The sequence below is a fragment of the Terrapene carolina genome, unplaced genomic scaffold, assembly GCF_002925995.2.
Source record: "Terrapene carolina triunguis isolate 2854851 unplaced genomic scaffold, T_m_triunguis-2.0 Scaffold558, whole genome shotgun sequence".
Taxonomy (NCBI): domain Eukaryota; kingdom Metazoa; phylum Chordata; order Testudines; family Emydidae; genus Terrapene; species Terrapene triunguis.
The window spans coordinates 2383963-2405433 of NW_020664909.1; the positions used below are offsets into that span (position 1 = coordinate 2383963).

The 21471-nt window shown below is 42.5% G+C and overlaps 1 protein-coding gene across 1 annotated transcript in view; it reads right to left on the reverse strand.

Moving 5' to 3' along the window:
• Positions 1-21471, reverse strand: part of ABI3BP (ABI family member 3 binding protein) — a 292470-nt gene that overhangs the window by 12581 nt on the left and 258418 nt on the right. The window contains exons 52-54 of the mRNA XM_029913250.1: positions 20090-20198; positions 3096-3175; positions 938-967 (exon numbers count right to left, since the gene is read on the reverse strand). Of these exons, the coding sequence (XP_029769110.1) occupies positions 938-967; positions 3096-3175; positions 20090-20198 (219 nt within the window). The remainder of the gene's footprint in view (positions 1-937; positions 968-3095; positions 3176-20089; positions 20199-21471) is intronic.

Below are 21471 nucleotides of genomic sequence, written 5' to 3' on the forward strand. Positions count from 1 at the left end.
CACAGGACTCTCTGTTGCTTTTTACAGATCCAGACTAACACGGCTACTCCTCTGATACTTGACTCCACTGAAGTAAACAGGTACTCCAGATTTAGGCTGCTGTAACTCAGATCAAAATCTGGCCCTTTTATGTACAACGTTCATTGCGATGTCAGGGAGACAAATATTTGTATGTGTATTGAGATACAGTTACAACTTATAAAAGTGGGTAACATACGGTAGTAGTGGGGGAATTATGATTCCACAGCTTTTCTAACCGAGAAGGTACAAATGAGGGCACCGTTAACTTGCAGCAAACTACATGATAAACAAGATGAGATAGCCTACACTGTGGAAAGGAAGAATATTTGCAAATTTTTAAAGGCAACTTCAGTACTAAATGCAAAACATAGGCCCTCAGGCTGAAAGGGGTCTCTTCTGCTCTTTTAGAGCCTGCCCCAACTCCCACGAAGTCAACAGGAGTGTTACCACTGGCTTCAGGAGGAACTGGGTCAAAGCCTTTCAAAGCTGACTATTTTTCATGGCATACATTTCAGCACAATGACAGACAAATAGCAGACGTTGACTTGCATTCTGTTAAGTCGCTTACTAAGTGAGAAATAGTGTATTCTTTTTACAGAACTTTCTATTGATTTAACAACTGGGCTGAGAAAACACAAGCTGTCCATGGCTCATTTGTGTACATTGGTTCCAAGCCATCTTAGGCTGCTGCGGGAATACCACATCACATTGATTGTGCTGTGCTCAGGTAAACATTTAGACTGGCAGGAATTCCTTACAAGATACATAGATGGAAGAAGTGAAATCATGTGTGAATGCTGTTCTGTTCCATGGCATGTGTAGCTAGGACAGCACAACCATTCCTGTCATAAAGTAGTACATTATCTTACTTCAGAAAAATGTTCTGATTAGAGCATGCTATGCATAAAGGGCTTACTTGAAATTGGCTCGCTCACTCTTGGGTCCGCTGGGGAGAAAAACAAACACTCAATCAAACATTGTAAAATAACCTCTCCTGATATTTCTACAGAAGCCCACTGGAAAGTGATTTTCTATGGCTGACAAACTATAATCTGTAAAATAGCAACAATTTTGGGAAGTTGAGTTCACTACATTTTTGTGCAAGTTAAAGAAATAAACTGCTCATGTAACTAAACCTCTACCCCGATGTAACGCTGTCCTTGGGAGCCAAAAAATCTTACCGCGTTATATGTGAAACCGCGTTATATCAAACTTGCTTTGATCCGCCGGAGTGCGCAGCCCCGCCTCCCCAGAGCACTGCTTTACCGCATTAGATCCGAATTCGTGTTATGTCGGGTCGCGTTATATCTGGGTAGAGGTGTATTTGGAATTACCGCATCACTGAGCTTTTAAAAATGTTATTAATGGGTCACTACCAGTCAAATTTGGATTTGTAAAAAAAAAAAAAAAAAGATTACAAAGTTTATCATCAATAAACATATTTCCATGGCATTTTAAAAATTTCAATGTAGACCATTTGTTATTATTTTAAAGAATTCCTCTGTAGTGCTTGCTGCCCAAATGCTGCAGCTTTACATTAGTGCATGAGAATGAGAAATGGAGACGTGTGAAACCAACTAGTTTATTTCCATTGTCTTCACTGAGTGAAGGAAAAAAATAAACATCAGAAATCATGAAATTGCATTAAAATATAAATGGTTCTTTCAAGTTTAATAATCTAAGATACATTAGTAACATAAGAGTGTATCGATTTTTCTTAAAATATGTGGGACATATTCTGAATTCCTTACTCATTTTCCACTTACCTGTTACTCAGTCAAAACGCCCATTAATTTCAGTGAGAAAGCACTGAAGGATTTGACTTAAAATGTAAAACCCGATAGTGTCCCTTTAAAGAGGCATGGTACACAGTAAGTGCCTACTAGTTCAGAGTACAATCAACAATAGGCAGCCGACTCTAAATATAAGAATAGCTCCTGCTTCTATTGCAGTCAATGGCTATTTTGTAATTGGCTTCTAGAGAAGCTGGAACTTGGATGGATAGTGCAATGCTGTACTGAGTGATTCTTTCTGCTCCCCACAGCCAAGTCAGGTGGGACTTTGCTTATTGTACCATTTTAAACACATGACAAAGCTGCAAATAGCACTCTAAGTTGCAGATGCATTAGATAGATACATATTTTTGAGGGCCCTATACCAATCTGCTAAATGAGTAATCCTTAATTTTAAAGAATATATTTCCTATGCTCACATTGACCCCATTCCACTAAGCGTCAATCCAGTGGGTAAAACACTGGATTAGGACCCAGGACACCTCGATTCTATTCTCAGATCTGCCAGTGACCTGCTGGATGATTTTGGGCAAGTCACTTAATCTCTCTGAGCTTCTGTTTCTCTTCCTGCAACAAGTGTGTCTTGTTTATGTCGACTGTAACCTCATCAGCGCAGTGACTCACTCTCTCTCTCTCGATATCTAGCTATTTACACACCCATACAGTGTCTACCACAAAGGGACTCTGATCTCAGTTAAGCCCCGAGGCACTATTGTGATATAAACAACAGTAATAAAATTAAAACAATCCTATATTGCAGACAGTGGGAAAAGCATGGGCAACAAAGCAAAATTGCAAAAGTGTGCCGTGTGTGTAAATCTGTTATGTATCACTGTGCACAAAGGCCTGCCTGTTTGCAGAGCTATCTGATAGAGGGATACAAACATAAACATGGATTTACTATAATAAAGCTTTGGATTTAAGATGCCACACTACCCATTAAAAAAAAAATCCCTGGATTCAGCGTAACCCTTTGTACACCTTCCATAGTTAAATCACAACTCTGTCTTGTGTCCATAAAGGAGTATGGGAATTTGTCATTTACATATGGAGAGACAGAGGCACAGAGTGAGGTAAAGTGAAATGCCCACGGCCACCCAGCAGGTCAGTGGCAGAGCGGGAAGGAAATCCAGGTTTCCTGAGTCTGAGTCCAGTGCCCAATACAGGCTACACTGCATCCATAATCAAAAACACTTAAGGGTCAAGTTTACCTCGTCTTTTTGGCTGAACGCATTGTCATGGTTTTCACTGATAAACTGATACATCTATTGAAGCTCTTACCTGATTCAGTAGAAAATGGGAGCGTAGGGGTGCTTGGACCTTCACCGCGAATGTTTTTGGCTTTCACCTGGAATTCATAACTGGAGAATAAAATTAGAAACAAACATACACTGTATTCTTGATTGCCATGGGCAAGCAGACCACCCATGCAGACACCCTCTCTCATGCTACTGGCTTCCTGGACAAGCATAAAGTATCAAGTTTCTTACTCTGAAAACATTTAGACACGCTGCTCCTAAGAATGTAAGACCCCTCTGTCTATGCATAGCAAGCTTTCATGCAGGTCCTTACTGTTTGTTTTAATGCTCCAGTGGTACCTTATCCTGTTTTTAATGCTGGCAGGGGAGCAGTTTAGGTGATAGGGCCTGCTGCTGCAAGTAATGTATGTCTTTCAGGAGGTGGGGCTGGCACGTTCAGCCAACTGAGCTGAAGATCCAACTGGCTGAATGCACCTCAGTGCGATATATAGTCCTTTAATAACAACAATGCACCTCGCTTAGGGATGTCTCTTTCTAATCCTTCTCCACTGCAATATTTTATGGCGTAGTCCTAAACACCAATATTACCTGAACTCCCCCGCCTACCCTCCCGCCTGAGTGGGGTTGCTACCTCTGGGATGCAAAAGCCAGGACATGTGGGATGATCCTGAGTCCATAAAACTGGACAGCTGGCAGCATGTACTGAGCTCGGTTACCGATTTCCTAGGACAGCTACCTCAAAAAAGGGACAATCCTAGGGGAACCTGGACAGGTGGCAACTCTAGTTGGGACCAAGGCAGAATGCAGGAAAAGTAAAACAAGGTAGAAAAGCAAGAATAATCCCAGTCACACTGCGCTGTTGAGATCCCTCCTCTGGCTTTGCTGCCCATGTGGCTTTGCAGAAAGTAAAGATCTGCTCCCATCCCCACAACTCAAATCCAGGAGGCTGAACAATTGCTGCCAGTTCCCTATTGTTACCACCTGGGGAGAGCCCTGCTTCTCATTCCAATTCTCCTTAATGGTGCTCAGGGCCCCTGCCATTTGTGGCCTTCCTATTCTGCTGCTGTGCTGCGAGGAGAGGTGGCCAGAGCATTCCCATTTCCTCACAGCAGTAAGGCCTGTGGCTGCTGCTACCTGGTGCCAAGTGGCTCCTGTATACCCCATACACGGCTGAGCCAAACGTGGCCACTCCACTCAATCCTGTTTCCCAAATCCCCTCCTCTCCTACACTGATGTTTTTTCATGTGTGATGCACCCATGCTAATGGATGCACTCTGAGGTACTGAACTAGCAATATGGGTAAGAATATCAATGTCAGTGCACAATGTGTTTTTCCCCCACCAACCACACAGCCAAGCACCGACCTAAAAACCACTCAGAATCGGCCTATTCTAAGATACCATCACCTGCCTACACTAACAACTATAGCACAACTATAACGTACACCCCCATGGTGATCTGCCTGCCTCAGAGCAACGGAAAATTGCACGCTTTGCTGATATTGCTGTACAAAGGCTCCTGTTCATGTTCTTCTCCCTTCTTTCTGTTCCAGTTTCAGGTTCTGTATCAGTTCCTTCCCTTGAACTGATGACTGTCAGCTTGTGCCTGTCATGCAAACGTGAAAGCTACCTCACTCGCTGAGGCCTTTGAGACACATACAGCTCCTGTTGTTGTTTTTTTGGTTTGTTTTTTAAATGATTGTAAGGAATGTAGTTGAGAAAGAGAGAAGATAGAGAGGTAATTTCCCCAAAGTCTCTAACATTCAAAATCCTTTGTGGTTCACTTTCCAGCAGCAACTTTCCAGGAGCTCTAGGCGGTGAGGGGAGTGTACAGAAAAACAATAATTTATTCTTTTCCTCGTTATGATTATTTGTATTACAGTAGAGCCTAGAGGACTTATTCTGGGGTCACAGCAAGAAACAACCACTGCTTTGGAGGCTGTGAGAAACCCTGACATAAATAAGTAGTAGGCAACTGAGTACATTTTAAATTAGCAATTAACGCAAAACAATGGACACATTTTAAAAACAATGAGCAGGCATTTAGATTATTTTCTATTTTGAATGTTATATTGGACAATTAAATATTCCTGTTGATTCACAAAGAATCCCTTATTAATCAAAGGGGGTGCTTGGTGAATTTATCACAGTGCTATGAAATGGAGCTGCAAGAGACTGCTTTCCAAGCAGCAATTTTCCAAGAGATCAAATGATCAGAAGAGACAAAATTTAAAAACCATGCCACTATTCTCATGCGTTGGTGCCAAGACTTCATTTAAAAGTTCCCCACAAAGAGGCTGAATAGTTTAATACAAACTGTGGAATTTCCAATGGTTTCTTAGTCTGTGAAGACCTGAGCAGCACGCTGATTAACCTCGGTAGGTTCTTTATGGCCAAAGACCAAGGGACAGTCTCCCACAGCTACTTGGTAGGATAATTTTTATTTCAATCAAGTTTAATGCATAAAACTAACAATTGCCTCAATTTTTGTAAATCTTCACACAGAACAGAAATACCAGCAAGTGTTCTCATATAGGCAAATATTTTATAAATGAGGAGTCTACATTTATAAGTGTAACCATGGGTTCATTATTTTTATTTTAAAAGCCTATCTAATCTAATTTAGAGATTTATTCCATGCTCACCACTGTATTCAAACTCCTTTAAGGTCACTTTAAATAAGCCATATGCCATATGATGTTTAAATGCAGAAAATCTACCTATGTCTGGGCCATGTGGGGGGGTTCCCTCTGGAGTTGTTGGTCCTTATCTTGTGCATGACCATGGCTAGGAGAGGGGTTGGAGGAAAAGTGTACAATAGATATGTATCCCATTGAGGAGAAAAGCAGTGCTGAGAGATTGGGATCCCGGTCCCGCTCTGGAGCAGTGCTGAGAGATTGGGATCCTGGTCCCGCTCTGGAGCAGAAGTATGGGCATCTGGCATTCGGGTTTGTTGCAAAGAGGTTTATAGTTGGGAAGCCCCAGTGTCTGAATAGGTTCTGCAGTATTCTGCTGTTCATTTCACTCATGGTCCTGGGAAAATTTTCTGCTCAGTGCATCTGCTGTGGTGCTTTGGCATCCTGGTAGGTAGGAGGCTGAGATGTTGATGTTGCAGCGGATGCACCAATTCCATAGTCACATAGTTTCTGTGCACAGGGAGTGTGACTGTGCCCTTCCTTGGTGGTTTATGTAAAGCATACAAGCAGCATTGTCCGTCAGCACTTTTATAGCCTTGTCCCTGATCACGGGTAGGAAGTGTAAGCATGCATTTCAGACTGCCTGTAGTTCCAGTAAATTTATGCGTAACGTTGATTCCGATGGGACTAGTAACCTTGGATTATGTGGCTGTTCAGGTGTGCCTCCCAACCTAGCAATGAGGCATCCGTTTTATCACCAAGTGGGGAGGTCTGTGTAAAGAGAACTCCCATGCAAACATTGTGTCTCTGAATCCACCAATGTACAGAATTTTTTACTTTGCTTGACATCGTAAGATGCTTGTTTATACTGCGTCTGTGCAGAATATTTTTTGTCCTGAGCCAGCCTTGCAGGCATCACACGTGCAGTCTGGTGTGCTTGATGACGTGCCGTTGCTGACATATGGCCTAATAGTTGGAGGCATGTCCTGGCTGATGTTTGTGGGCTGGCTTGCGTTGTGGTGATTAGATTGACTAGAGTGGTAAACCTGTGCTGGGGCAGAAAGGCTGTGGCTTCCAGAGAGTCAAGGTAGGCCCCGATGAACTCTGCACCAGTGGGACATTGATTTTTGTTTATCTGTAGACCCAGCTGTATGAAAAGAGCTACTGTGTTTTGAGTAGCTTCTAGGGCCTCTTCTCATGTCAAAGCTTTGAGTAGGCAATTATCCAGCTAGGGGAACATTATGATCCCTTATCTGCATAGGTGAGCCACCACCACTGCGAGGACTACTTGTGGGGCCGCAGACAAGCCAAAAGGAAGTACTTTGTATTGGTAATGATCTGTGCTGAGAACAGATCCGACAAACCTCCTGTGTGAAGGATGTATCGATATGTGGAAATATGCACCCTGGAGGTTGAGGGCCGAGAACCAGTCCCCTCATTCTAATGCTGAATTTATTGTTCTGGATGGTGTGGAGGCAAAACACAAGATGCTCCAAAAAGGATAAGGGAATGGAGAGGACTGTGTCTCCACCCTCTAAACACTGGCCAGCAGAGCCTGTCAGCCATGCACAAGCTGCATGCAACAAAAGGCTGCTGCAGCAGCAGGCACACAGGCTCGGTATGCTTGGGAGTTCTAGGAGTCTTTCTGTCTCCATGAGGCACAATATCCCGGGGCAGGGTGGGTGTGCAGCTCTATGCACATGCAACAGCACAAAGTGGTGATTTGGGGATTTTGTTGCCTACTTAACAAGCTGCATGATAGAACAACAGTTTAGATATGCTGAAACCTTGTCTATACACACACACATGCACTGGGCCAAACTGGTGCAAACACTGACGTGGATCCTTATTACCTTTTAAGAGTGGCTTAAACCAGTGGTTCCCCAACTTTTTGGGCTCAGGACCCATCTGTAAATGTTTATGGCTTGTCACAACCCAGTAAATAGTTTGGGGGTGGAGGTCCTGGGGTGGTTTCGATCAGATCCTGCCCCCTTGGTGGGGGTTGGGTCCTGGCCGGCAATCACCCCACAGTGGTGGCTCCTGCAGCTCCTGTGCCGTGGGGCTGGCTGGGCTTTGCTCTCAGCTCTGAGCGTTGCAACCTCTGGGCCTGCAGCGCTGCTCAGATTTAGCCCCACCCCCATGACTGGACCAAATTTGCGTGAGTGGAGTTGTGACCTGGCTCATGGGGTCGCAGTGCCACTCACTCAAATTTGGTTTACCTGGGCTCCCGTCAGCATGACAGCTGGGCCCTCAGCGGTTGCAGTGCCTGGAGCAGGGAGGCGAGCCCAGCCAGCCCTGTGGGACACGAACTACAGGAGCTGCCACGTGACCCTTTGAAACATTCTGGTGACCCAATTTTGGGTCCCGACTCAGAGGTTGAGAAACCCTGGCTTAAACTGAACTAAGAGTGTCCACTTAGCCTTTTGCACCTGTGTAAAACAATACCTGAAGTAAACTGGTACAATTCTGCATGTAGCCAAATCCCTTTGATTTATTCTTTTTAGATGAAAGGAAATGGCTATGTTGTGAGAGAATTAATTGGACAAAGTAAAGAATGGTTTAGTAATGTGCATCATCAATCCAAGTTTATAACTTAAAAGCTGCAAAAGTCTTTCCCTTGATTTACAGTGCAGCAGCATGGTAATAACTGAAATCTATCCATATGTTTCATGAAAGGTTACATATAAATAAAATGCACCATTTTATATCCATTTTATTACTTGATGGGTCAAGTCCATGAAAATTCCCCCTTAGAGCCAAACCTCACATTTTTCATTAGTTATACAATACATCATGGTTTGCTATTTAAGCCAACTGTGCTGATCTATATTTTAGAAGATACTGCAGCATGAGATATTTTATTAATGGAATTATCAACCACACTGATCCCAAGTACACCAAAACATTCTATGTGGCCAATTTTAGTTTATGAAATTGAAGTGATAAATATTTTATTTTATTCATATTTGATTTGTAGTACACTATTTTTTTTTACATGTTGCCGACTTCGAGCAGACAAGATAAAATCATTTATATTTCAAATGGCAATAGAGCACTAGACAATTTTTTGACTAACAACTCATGCAGAAGCAGAAGTTTAACAAGAAGTTTAATTAACATAAATTAATTATTTGGATTACAGTACCTCCTAGAGCCCCCATATGTCCTAGGCACTGTAGAAACAGATATAAGCTCACAGCTACAAGGCTTAGAAGGATAGAATGCTCTGCTTCTCTCAAAGGAGAAAGTGTAGCTTAGTTAATACAGTGTGTCATGCTGCATTATTTGGAGTTTGTGTTCTGATTTTCTGAAGGACAATAGTTTGTTACTGTAACTGTAGTTATGAATGGGCACATGAATTGCACAAGCTATACCCCACAGAAAGTTAGTCACCGTGAATGGACGTATGGGGGACTCTGGTTGGGCTGGGAGCTGAGGAGCTCAATAAATAGAGCTAAGGAGATCTATCTAGAATGCCTGATCCAGAAATTCCAAGCTCTGCATAGAGCTGACTCTGTGGAGTGGGACTAGGTTGGACAGTACAGCAACTGAGTAAGTGGAGAGGTCTTTCTGACCAGCTGCAGGATGGAGCAGAACCTGATGGTGTAGGCTTTGTTGAACTAAAGCAGACAGGAGAGCTGCCCCAACACCCAGTTGACTACCAACGAGTCTATCTGGATTCACAAGTGAGGGTTTAGATGGGTACCGGTTGTTTTGTGAATAAGAGTTATGGGTGTCACCCAGCCAGGTAATTAATACCTAGGACTTTGGGGTTGGCCATACACCTGAAACATTGTTTGGGTTTTGTCAGTTTTGATTTTTTTTAGGTGAATATATGGTTATTGTGACCCAACAGTTACTACTGCGAATGACACTTGGCAGAATGGTTACACACATAGGAAGGGACCATCCCTGCCCTGAAGCACTCAGTTTGAATATTAGGACCCATCAATTCTACAAGTTCCATAAATAACTAGAACAGAAGCTGAAGACTGTAAACATTTTAGAGGAAATCCAAATGTCTCTGTTTCCCAGGTCTTGTGACAGGCATTTCAAAAAAATATCTAGGAAAGAATCATCTCTGCCTTCTCCTTCAGCTGGCTTCCAGCCAGGAGGCAACGCCAGTGGCAGCAGCACAAGGACCAGCAGGCACCTTTGGGGCACAAGATAGTAACTACCTGATTGACAGCATATTGCACACTAGTAGGGAGAGGGAAAATGTTTGGCCAAGAATAAACAGTGGGAGAGAGGCATCAAACCATACTGTATTCTAAACCTAAAGAGCTCATATGGCATTTTCACAAATGTCTGCATAGCCACATGTCAGTTTTTAAGGTTGCAGGTAAAAGATCTCAAAAGTGACTACTCTGTGTATATAAATAAAATGGATGTAAAAATGATCAAGTGCTCTCTGCTACTTTATTGATTTCTACGCAAGCGACAGGACAAAAAAAGCCAAAGGGATTAAGAGACTATGTAGGCCAAAGTTTAGCAAGATAAATAGGCAACCTATATAATGATTATCCCATACCTACATTTTAGCCAGTTTTGATGTTCATAAGAAGCTGTAGTCTATATTCCATCTCATATATACTGCCAAAAACTCCTCAACTAACCAGTATAAACAGCAGCTTAAAGCAACCTTTGACTCCAGCCTCTGTCAGAATGTCATTCCATAGGCTCTGGAAAGAATAGGCCTCAGAAATCCATCCAAACCACAGAGAACAATAAAAGTACTTGTGCAGATTAAATTTCTATTTATTTAATTACTGTACAGGCTATTTTTTCCATAGGAAATTGCTATCCCACATGAAACTTTGGCAAGCAAAGGAAATTCTAGCATTTTCCAAATCATGCAAAAGGAGAAAAATGTAAGATCATAGAACTGAAAAGGTGAAATTAAACAGAGCTTTTCAGCGTAGTAGTATCACTTGGACTGCCATCCCACCAGTGGTGGATTAGCTACTGGGCCAGCGGGGCCCCGGCCCCAATCCCCCACGGCAGCAGCTCTGGGCAGGTGGGGGAAGCCCCTGCGCAGGTGGGGGAAGCCCCTGCGCCCCGACCCCGCTCCCCAGCAGGAGAGCCAGGAGGGACTGCAGGCGGAAGGGGTGGGGAGGGGCCCCCACTCACTCTGGCCCAGAGCCCCACAAAACTATAATCCGCCTCTGCATCCTACAGTTTTCAAGCAGAAAAGGAGTCCTATGAAGTCCTCTTATCATCTAGTGCTATGTGCCTTTTGTCTTTCACTTACAAGTATGCACACTTAATATGCAAATTAGATTGTCAGTAGAACTAAAATAATATACAAGGCCACTGCTTGCTTCCCACCTAGACCCACTGAGGCACAAGGCCCTTACGTGCCACTCTTCCTCAGACGTATGGGCTGAGACAGAAAGAAAGACCATTTCCTGGGAGCCAGAAGGCACTGCTACAGAGATTTTGCTATCTCTCTGTTCACACAGACAGTCTGGTGGGGGAGAGAAATGGTTCCACTGCCTTCAAAGCTGTGGGATCCTAACATCAAGAGTGACATAGAGGGGAGGACTTTCTATTCTACATAGAGCCTTTCACTGCCCTCATCACTGTAGTACCTGAGCACCTTCCAACAGTGTATTCTCCCAGAGGGAAAACTGTGTGTACAGCATAAGGTTTTGTACTGGTAGGGTTTTTTTGTTTGTTTTTTAATAAATTTAAATGTCATACTGCTCTGTGCTTAAGTTAGAGAATGCAGGTTGAAGAAGTGTGCCTTGCACTCTGAGCGGAAGGTGGAGAGGTTTGTGATTGTCCTCAGCTCCTGTGGGAGTTTGTTCCGGTTTCCCAACCAGCCCCTGAGAAAGCTCTGTTTCCAACACAGAACAATCTTCACCCTAACAGTAGAAATTTCCATTGTGTCTGAGAAGTGGAGTTGCTGACCATGGTTCCCAGCCTGTGGCTTTAGGTGATGTACTCGGTGATGCATTGGTGGTATAGTGGTGAGCTTAGCTGCCTTCCAAGCAGTTGACCTGGGTTCGTTTCCCGGCCAATGCAAGGGTGTGTGTTTTGTCTCCAGAAGAGAAGAATGAGGGGGGATTTGATAGCAGCCTACAACTACCTGAAGGGGGGTTCCAAAGAGGATGGAACTCGGCTGTTCTCAATGGTGGCAGATGACAGAACAAGGAGCAATGGTCTCAAGTTGCAGTGGGGGAGGTCTAGGTTGGATATTAGGAAACACTATTTCACTAGGAGGGTGGTGAAGCACTGGAATACGTTACCTAGGGAGGTGGTGGAGTCTCCTTCCTTGGAGGTTTTTAAGGCCCTGCTTGACAAAGCCCTGGCTGGGATGATTTAGTTGGGAATTGGTCCTGCTTTGAGCAGGGGGTTGGACTAGATGACCTCCTGAGGTCCCTTCCAACCCTGATATTCTATGATTCTATGATTGATGACAGTCACAGGAGCACTTGTCCAGGGCTGCTGCGTGGAGCAAGTAGAGAGGGTGTTGAATGGTAATGGAGGACAGGAGAGGAAAGGAAGGTTGGATAGTGAGGTGGTTGACTGGATAATTAAAGACATGCTGGAAGGGTTGGTAAGGAGCACTTTGCCCTAAAAAAACCTGTGGGTTGGGGGAGTTCTGTGCATACTAGGGAATACATTTTGTAATAAGACTCATGCAAGTCAACTAACCCTTGTCTGCCTATTTCCCCATCTATTATTGTTGCTCTTGCTTGCGGAGTCACGTTGCCATGAGAGTGAGAGATCGGTGAGGCACGGAATGTATTTTCCTATATGTTTGCCTACCAAATTTGGGGCACTAGCGTAATGATAGCAGAAACAGACAACTATGAATTAAAGGCTGTAATATCACTGAAAGCTTCTAGTGATGTAATAAATGATGCATCAGAAGAATCATTTGCTAGTACCCTGAGGTAAAATTATAGCTTTAACTCAACATTTACCTTTTTTGTTTTATAATTGTATGCATATTCCAGCTAAAAAAAGCTTTTGAATAAAATCACCCATCATGCATTATAGTCTGATATATACTTTAGATATTTCACCTTCATTTTATAAGGAATTTTTATTGCCTTTCCTGTAGGTTTATATACATCATGAAGTGTATCTGCTGGAACCATACTTTGCTACAGAACATGATCTAATCCAAAGAGACCTGTGAAAATGCACCCAAAAAGGAGGAAAAGGCAGTTTTGAAACACTGATACCTGCAACAAACATGCACAGAGATGGAATCCAAAAGGAATTTTTACACTGCTATGTGGTACAGAAATTACAGATTTTGTTTTAAAACAAAAACTTCTTAATACAAATCTTTGCCAATAGGCTAGAGGGGTGACAGCCTAATTTAACTGCTACCCGAATTTCCCCTGAACCATTTGGCACATCTCTGATTCTAATATGACAGCAATGCAATCGTAACATTTTACTTTAACTTAACTTTAACTTCTGCAAAGTTATATACTTTCTTATTGTTGCAGAGTTTCCTGGCCACTTATTGTGTGCTCTGTGAATGTATATTACTTGCATTTATGGCTATGCAAGTTAAGGTAACAATATGGGTATTCAAATCTCATTCTTCAGAGATTAAATACAATCACCTGAGGCAAATGAGAATAATTGTCCTTCCCAATGACAACATGGCTTAATTGTGTTGGTGGGTTTATCTTCCTTTTAGGTGCTGGCTACTGCTAAGGGCAAGAGACTAGATGGACCAAAGAGCTAATCTGGCATTAAAAAAAATCCCATATTTCATTGCAGCTGTACTATAGTACGTGGGGCAGCAGAGCATATGGTGTACACAAAGCTTCTTCGGTAACAAACGAGAAGAAGATCTCACAAGAGGTTAAAATAACTACAACATTTTTCAAGTACATTAGACATAAGAGGCCAGAAGGGCCTCTATGGGCTGGTAGGGGATGATTTATAGACGGAAGAGGTTGACATTTCTTAAAATAAATCCTTTGCCTCAGTGTTCACAAAGAAAGACTGGGGGGAGGGAGATGGGGGAAAACAGACTGTACCTCTGCCCAGAGGAGGAAGGAAAACTACTAAAGGAAATCAGGATGTCACCACAATAGATGATGGAAAAATTAGACTGAAGACTGACAAAATCCTAGGGCAGATATGAACCACGTAGAATTTTAAAGGAAATAGTAGAAAAGATAAGACAACCATTAGCAGAAAAATACTAAACTTCTTTGGAAGCAATGGACTGGAGACTAACTAATACAACATCTGTAATTAATATGTGGGCTATAAAAGATCCAGGAAAAGAAAAAAGCAGCAAGACTGACTTTAGCTATGGGAAAGATGTTGCTGACGAACAACACTACCACTGTAAAGCAAACACAATGGCGGAAAAGACAACTCATACTAAGGAAATTTCAATTTTCGAGCTTCCAAAGATTTGCATCCGAAGAAGTGGGTATTCACCCACGAAAGCTCATGCTGCTATACGTCTGTTAGTCTATAAGGTGCCACAGGACTCTTTGCTGCTTTTACAGATCTAGACTAACATGGCTACCCCTTTGATAAAGAAGAGATTGTGCCAGATAGGACTATTAAGAAGCCACTGACATATTTTAGTCAATTTAATGACTGTTTGTGACATAGCATCCTACAAAAGACTAAAAGCCTGGTTTTCACAAGAGCTGAGCACCCAAGATTCTAATGGGAACAACTCTGAAAAATCAGGCTCCAAATTACAAGTTGAACTGTGTGAACCAATTCTCACTAGTAGAGAAAGACTGGCTGGAAATCACATTCTAACTGCTTTAATCAAAACAACCATTTTTGTGGTTTTGCTTCAAATACTTTGGTTGTTTTCCAAAAGGAACAAATGTTGACTTTTCAGGTAACAGCAAGAACTGTTTTTGCTATATATATATATATAAAAAAAAGGCAACATTTCCATCTGGTGGAAAATGAGTACATTAATGCTATTGCTCATAGTGGTATTTTTCTCTGCTCAGAAGTGTTGGAAACTGTGACACTAGCACGTCTGTAAAATTAATTTCTCAGAGAAGCCACCACAAAAATTTTTAGCTTTCAAATGTGAAAAAGGGCAAAGTGAAGATTTATAAGATAACTATCCACCAGCCTAATCAGCATAGTAGTTATGGGGACTCAAATCCTGAGAATTTTGCCTAAGTAAGAAAGGAGTAGAAATTTAGTAAGACATCAGGATCTGGCCCAGAGCGAGCTCAAGTGGTTGAAAGAATGAGTTCAGATATTAAAATATGGAGGCACTTATGAGTGAAAGCACATTGGGATGGAAAAGGTTAGAGAAGAACTTGTGTGTGTGCACGGAGGAGGGCTTTATGGAATATGATCTGAATCTGAAACATCCATGTTTGGAAATTCTACAGTTGATTTTGTAGATGCGTGTCTCAGAAAAAGGTGGATTAAGATGAGTATGAAAAGAGAGTTGCTGTGAAATGAGAGGGGGACAGAGAGTCATTAGAAAAGATGAGTGCAATACAAAGTGCAGAATAATTAATAATCATGTCTATGTAACTATTACACAGACTACTCTACTGTAGGAGCACATGGGCAGAAAAGAAACTGATGCTATGAGAGAAAGTCTTCTGGGAAGCCCCAATCTATAAAATGGGTAGATTTACCTAGCTCACCGGAGAGACTTAATTGTTTCGTAGGTGCTTTGAAATCCATAGATGAAAACAGCTATGGAAAGGCAAAGCATTTATAAGAATAAGCAGAATATTAGATCCATAGTCAACACGTATTGTTTTAAATGAGGGAGTCAGGCACCTAGCTAATTACTCCTTAGTGCTAATAACATGTAGTAGTTTTGAGAAATCAAAACCCACCAAACACTGCATATTATGATTTGTACTTTCAGATTATTTGCACTTTTACCAGTGTTTTAAGATACATTATTTTTCCCTTATGCTGAAATTCTCCAAACATTATTTCTGACAGTTCTCCAGGTGCAGAGGCCAAGGCACTAATCATCTATGGAAAAGTTTTTTAAATGACCAGTGACAAATGCCAATTGTCAGGCATGTGTGACTATTAGAAAATGGAACAGACACAACACGTCTGTGTCTTGAGCAAAACACGTGGCATTTCTGGGCGATCCAACAAAGTGGAATAATATAAGAACATCAGCACATTTCATGCAGGCTGCTGAGCAGCTGACAGTGCCAGGCATTTATTTAAAGGGTGTACCTTTTACGCAGTAAAACAGGTTTCAAACAGAACATTATGCTCTCATTTCATTGAGTCTGGATGCCTTGGAGTAGACTGAATTCACACCAAACAAAAAGGTTGAGGTACAGATTACAAGGCAAGCAAGTTTCGACTGAAGTCCTTGCACCAATCATTGGATGAATTAAGTAACTATAAACTCCTCGGTTATGAACTAAGTTACTGTAAATATTTTGTTTCTGAAATTTATATTACCAGGCACGTCTAGAGGAGAAAATAGCCAGCAGTGGCATTATTCCTATGAGTCAAAGCAAACAGATGCTTTATAACACGATCTTCAAGGCTTCAGCCTCTCCACGAAAAGCCCTGTGTACATTACAAGGGAGACCATGCTAGCAACCATTAGGTTTAAACATGCTAGTCCGCAAGGTACCCCAACCAATGAGGACAGGTTTTTGTTTCTTTTAAGAACCATCCAAATCAAATCATGCTGTACATTAAGATCCCACCTTACACAAAGCTAAACTGCTCACCTGAAGGAAGTCCATATTATGGCTTTATGGTACAGTTACAATACAATTCTTCAAAAAAACCCTTCCCCGTGTGCAATGGTCTGGGAAACCATGTTGCAACCGTGTTTAAATATAGTTGTCATAGAGTGGATGGACTATAAATGTTTTATTTTAGCTCCTTCCAACAGAAAAAGAATGGACAGGATTCCTTTAGCAGTCCATTATCACTATTCCTTAACTGACCAGATTTTTGGTTCAGTGACACAAAGCAATTCCTCAGCTTCTGTCCCTCTCTACCCGGACAAAGCCTGCTGCAATGTACAGAGTTCTTCGACCTTGGTGACTTGAGGAATGAGAGATTAGGGAGTTGACCAGCCCTGCATCTTGACTACCAAGATGGTCCCAAAAATGATTTTATAGGTGACCTAGAGGGGAAATTTCAGTGCAATGCATGGAGATTGTTACAACACACATTTCTAAGGCACTCCTCACTACAGTACCATGCAACAATATTGCTCCACTAGTATTAATGAAGTCACAAGGCTAAATCCTTGCTCACTACGATGAAAACATACTCTTTGGTGATCCATGAATTTTAGCAGATGAGCTTAAAAACCTAAAACACCTTCCCAGAGAATTTTAGTGCTCACAAACAGGGTGAATTTGGCATCTCAGGGGTCAAACTGTTCAATTTCATCCATGGAATGGAAAAGGCAGAACAGCGGCACCACAAGCTTCCACACATTGCTAGAAAGACTAAAAAAGCAGAAGGCATTCTGTTCATGCTAACAAACTTATTGTCTTCTCACATTCCCATCTCTGTGCATCATTGCCTGCCATTCTCTGTGCATGAAATATCCTTCACATCTCAGTTCACCAGACTACTACTCTCCTTCCCTTCAGATCCCTCTTCAACGCTCACTTCTTCCACAATGCCCACAAGAAGTGAACAACTCTCCCCACAAAAAATTATTAGAAATTACTCTTCCTGTTGGACTTCCTAGTGAATTTATTATTATTTATTTATGTGCATTACACTAACACTTAAGATGTTCCAACCCAGAATGGGGCCCTATTGTGCTAGGTATGCTAGCACCTAATAGGAGACAGTCTCTGCCCTAAAGAGTTTACACAACCTAAACAGAAAAGATAGACAAGAGTGGGAGGGGAAACAAAGGCACGGAGAAATGAAAAGTCCCATAACAGGTCAATGGCAGAGCTAGTAATAGAACCCAGGTCACCCAGCTTCCAGTCCAGTGCCTTTTTCTTTTTCTTCTTCAAGACTGTAAGTATTTTGGAGCAAGGGCTGCCTTCATGTTGTATTTTGTACAGCCCTAGGCACTTGACAAATACCAATAATGTTATGCTGTATACTTTCCTAGAGGAAAATATGAATATTAATGGTATGTTTTTCCTGTTCAATCACAGCAGACATACTGAAGGTCACCATTTGAAGGAACAAGGAAACTGCTTTATTACTAAGGTACTATTTAATAGCCAGTGACATGCAGGACTAAATGGCTGCTGTTGGGTCTGTAATTCTGATCTAATCCTACTACTGACATAAATTATCATGACTAAAATGGTTGTAAAGGATCTCAGATGGAAGGAGTTTGGTTATGTGAGCTGCAATAATGATAGAAAAATCTTCACTTAATTTGTTACAGGTGGGAGTCTGAGTTGCCTTATGTATGCTGACAAATATAATAGTTTTGTATTAGCATTTACCATGGGAAAAACCTGACTCTCAGCTTCTGGCAGAGAGTTATAGCTTCATAGATTCTAGGGCTGGAAGGGACCTACTCTTAAATATCTCCAGAGATGGAGATTCCACAACCTCCCTAGGCAGTTTATTCCAGTGTTTAACCACTCTGATAGTTAGGAACTTTTTCCTAATGTCCAACCTAAATCTCCCTTGCTGCAATTTAAGCCCATTGCTTCTTGTTCTATCCTTAGAGGCTAAGGTGAACAAGTTTTCTCCCTCCTCCTTTTATGACACACTTTTAGATACGTGAAAACTGCTATCATGTCCCCTCTCAGTCTTCTCTTTTCCAAACTAAACAAACCCAGTTCTTTCAGCCTTCCTTCATAAGTCATGTTCTCTAGACCTTTAATCATTCTTGTTGCTCTTCTCTGGACCCTCTCCAATTTCTCCACATCTTTCTTGAAATGTGGCACCCAGAACTGGACACAATACTCCAGTTGAGGCCTAACCAGCGCAGAGTAGAGCGGAAGAATGACTTCTCGAGTCTTGCTCACAACACACCTGTTAATGCATCCCAGAATCACGTTTTCTTTTTTTGCAACAGCATCACACTGTTGACTCATATTTAGCTTGTGGTCCACTATAACCCCTAGATCCCTTTCTGCCGTACTCCTTCCTAGACAGTCTCTTCCCATTCTGTATGTGTGAAACTGATTGTTCCTTCCTAAGTGGAGCACTTTACATTTGTCTTTATTAAACTGCATCCTGTTTATCTCAGACCATTTCTCCAATTTGTCCAGATCATTTTGAATTATGACCCTATCCTCCAAAGCAGTTGCAATCCTTCCCAGTTTGGTATCAAACGTACTACAGTACACCTCTACCCTGATATAACGTGACCCGATACAACACGAATTCGGATATAACACGGTAAAGCAGTACTCCGGGGGGGCGGGGCTGCGCACTCCGGTGGATCAAATCAAGTTCGATATAACGCAGTAAGATTTTTTTGGCTCCCGAGGACAGCATTATATCGGGGTAGAGGTGTATTTGTATTGTGACTGCAATGAAAACACATTCTCTCTTTTACCCTTTACATAGCTTCTAAGGCCTGGTCTACACTACCACTGTAAATCAATCTAAGTTATGTTAGTTAAGTTACGTAAGCAAAGTAACTTAAGTCAACATATCTTAGATCGACTTACAGTGGTGTTCACACTATGCTATGTCGACAGGAGACACTCTCCTGGCAACATAGCTTCCGCCTCTCATTGAGGTGGATTACAGATGTTGATGGGAGAGTGCTCTCCCATCAATTTAGCGTGTCTTCACCAGCCTGGAGCACCCTCTTACACCCCAAACTCCCCATCCCCACCCCAGAACCCGCACTCCCAGCCAGAGCCGTCACCGCCACCCCACAGCCCCGCCCCAGCCCAGAGCCCCCTCCCGCATCCTGAACTCCTCATTTCTGGCCCCACCCCAGAGTCCAAACCCCAACCCCAATTTTGTGAGCATTCATGGCCCGCCCTACAATTTCTATTCCCAGATGTGGCCCTCGGGCCAAAAAGTTTGCCCACTCCTGCTCTAGATTCTTGAAACCTGAATTCTATAGGATGGTTAAAAATATGGAAATGTTAGCACATTATTAAAGTCCAATACTCATGTTTCTACAAAATATAGTAAGTTTTTTCCCTATTAAATTCTACAGGATTTTTTTTCCATAAGAGGCAGCAGACTTTTAAAAATTCAACTGTGGATCTTTTTGCCAGGTCACTGAATATGTCACCTTTGCACTATAGCCAGCTCGTGGAGTCTGGACCATCTGCAACATCCTTGGCATGAGATTATTTTCTCTGTTAATTATATTTAAAAAAAAATCTGCTTCCCATCAGAATTAGAACAAACTCACTTTGTTCTTATATTTGTATCTTTTTCTTAAACTGGGATATTACTGACAGTCTAAATTAGCTGGATGAATTTGAGAAGTTCTCTTACTGCATTACCTTTTGTTAGGTTCTAGATTTTCCACTATACAGTGGGTTTGCTGTGTAGTTACAGTGATCCTCTGTGTTCCATTAGATGTTCCATTTACAGTTGATAAAACCACATAGTCTGAAAAGTTAAAAGAAACAGAAATTTTCCCTTTAATAAAAGCTCTAATTCCTCTATATTTTTCATTCCTCTCTTTTTTCTTGTCTGATTTCCTCTTTTGTGTGGATTTCCCATGTTATCGTCTTATAGGTCATAATGGTATCCCATATGAACTATTCTTTGTTTATAACCCGAGCCTATTAAAAAAGACGGTTACTTACCTTCTTGTAATTATTGTTCTTCAAGAGGTGTTGTTCACGTCCATTCCAATTAGGTGCGTGCGCACTGTGTGCACGGTCGTCATAAACTTTTTCCCTTAGCAGCTCCCATCGGGTTGGCCAGGGAGACCCCTGGAGTGGCACACTGTTGGTGCTCAATATATGACCCTGCCAACCCAACCCCCCTTTGGTTCCTTGTTGCCGGCTACTCTGACAGTGGAGAAGGAGGGTGGGTATTGGAATGAAGGTGAACAACACATCTCGAAGAACAACAGTTACAAGAAGGTGAGTAACCATCTTTTCTTCTTCGAGTGATTGTTCACATTGATTCTAATTAGGTGACTCCCAAGCTCTCCCACAGGGGTGGGGTCGGAGTTAAGGAATCACTGACTGGAGCACTGCTATACTGAGAGCTGCATCGTCTATAGCATGCTGTGTGATGGCATAGTGGGTGGCAAAGGGATGCACCAAGGACCAGGTCACCGCTCTGCAGATCTCTTGGATGGGCACCTGGGCCAGGAAAGCTGTGGAAGAGGCCTGGGCTCTTCTCGAGTTATAGCCGGGGCTGGGACCTTGGCGAGGTCACAGCGGGTACGGATACAGTCCGTAATCCAGGAAGAAATGTGCTGTGAGGAGACCGGAAGTCCCTTCATCCAGTCCGACACCACTACAAACAGCTGGTTTGACTTTCTGAAAGGCTTTGTGCGTTCAATGTAGAACACTAGCGCCCTCCGCGCATCTAATGAGTGAAACCTCTGCTCCTGTGCGTTGGCATATGGCTTGGGGTAGAAAACAGGTAGAAAAATGTCTGGCTGAGGTGGAGTTGGGATACGACCTTGGGCAGGAAAGCTGGGTGCGGCCTGAGCTGTACCTTACCCTTGTGGAAGACCGTATTGGGGGGGGGGGGGTCGGAAATTAGTGCTTTTAGTTCCGACACCCTCCTGGCCGATGTGATGGCAACCAGAAAGGCTACCTTCCACGAGAGATACAAAAGGGAACATGTAGCGAGCAGCTCGACTGGGGCTCCCATCAGCCTAGCTAGGACCAGATTGAGGTCCCAGGTCGGTACCGGTGGG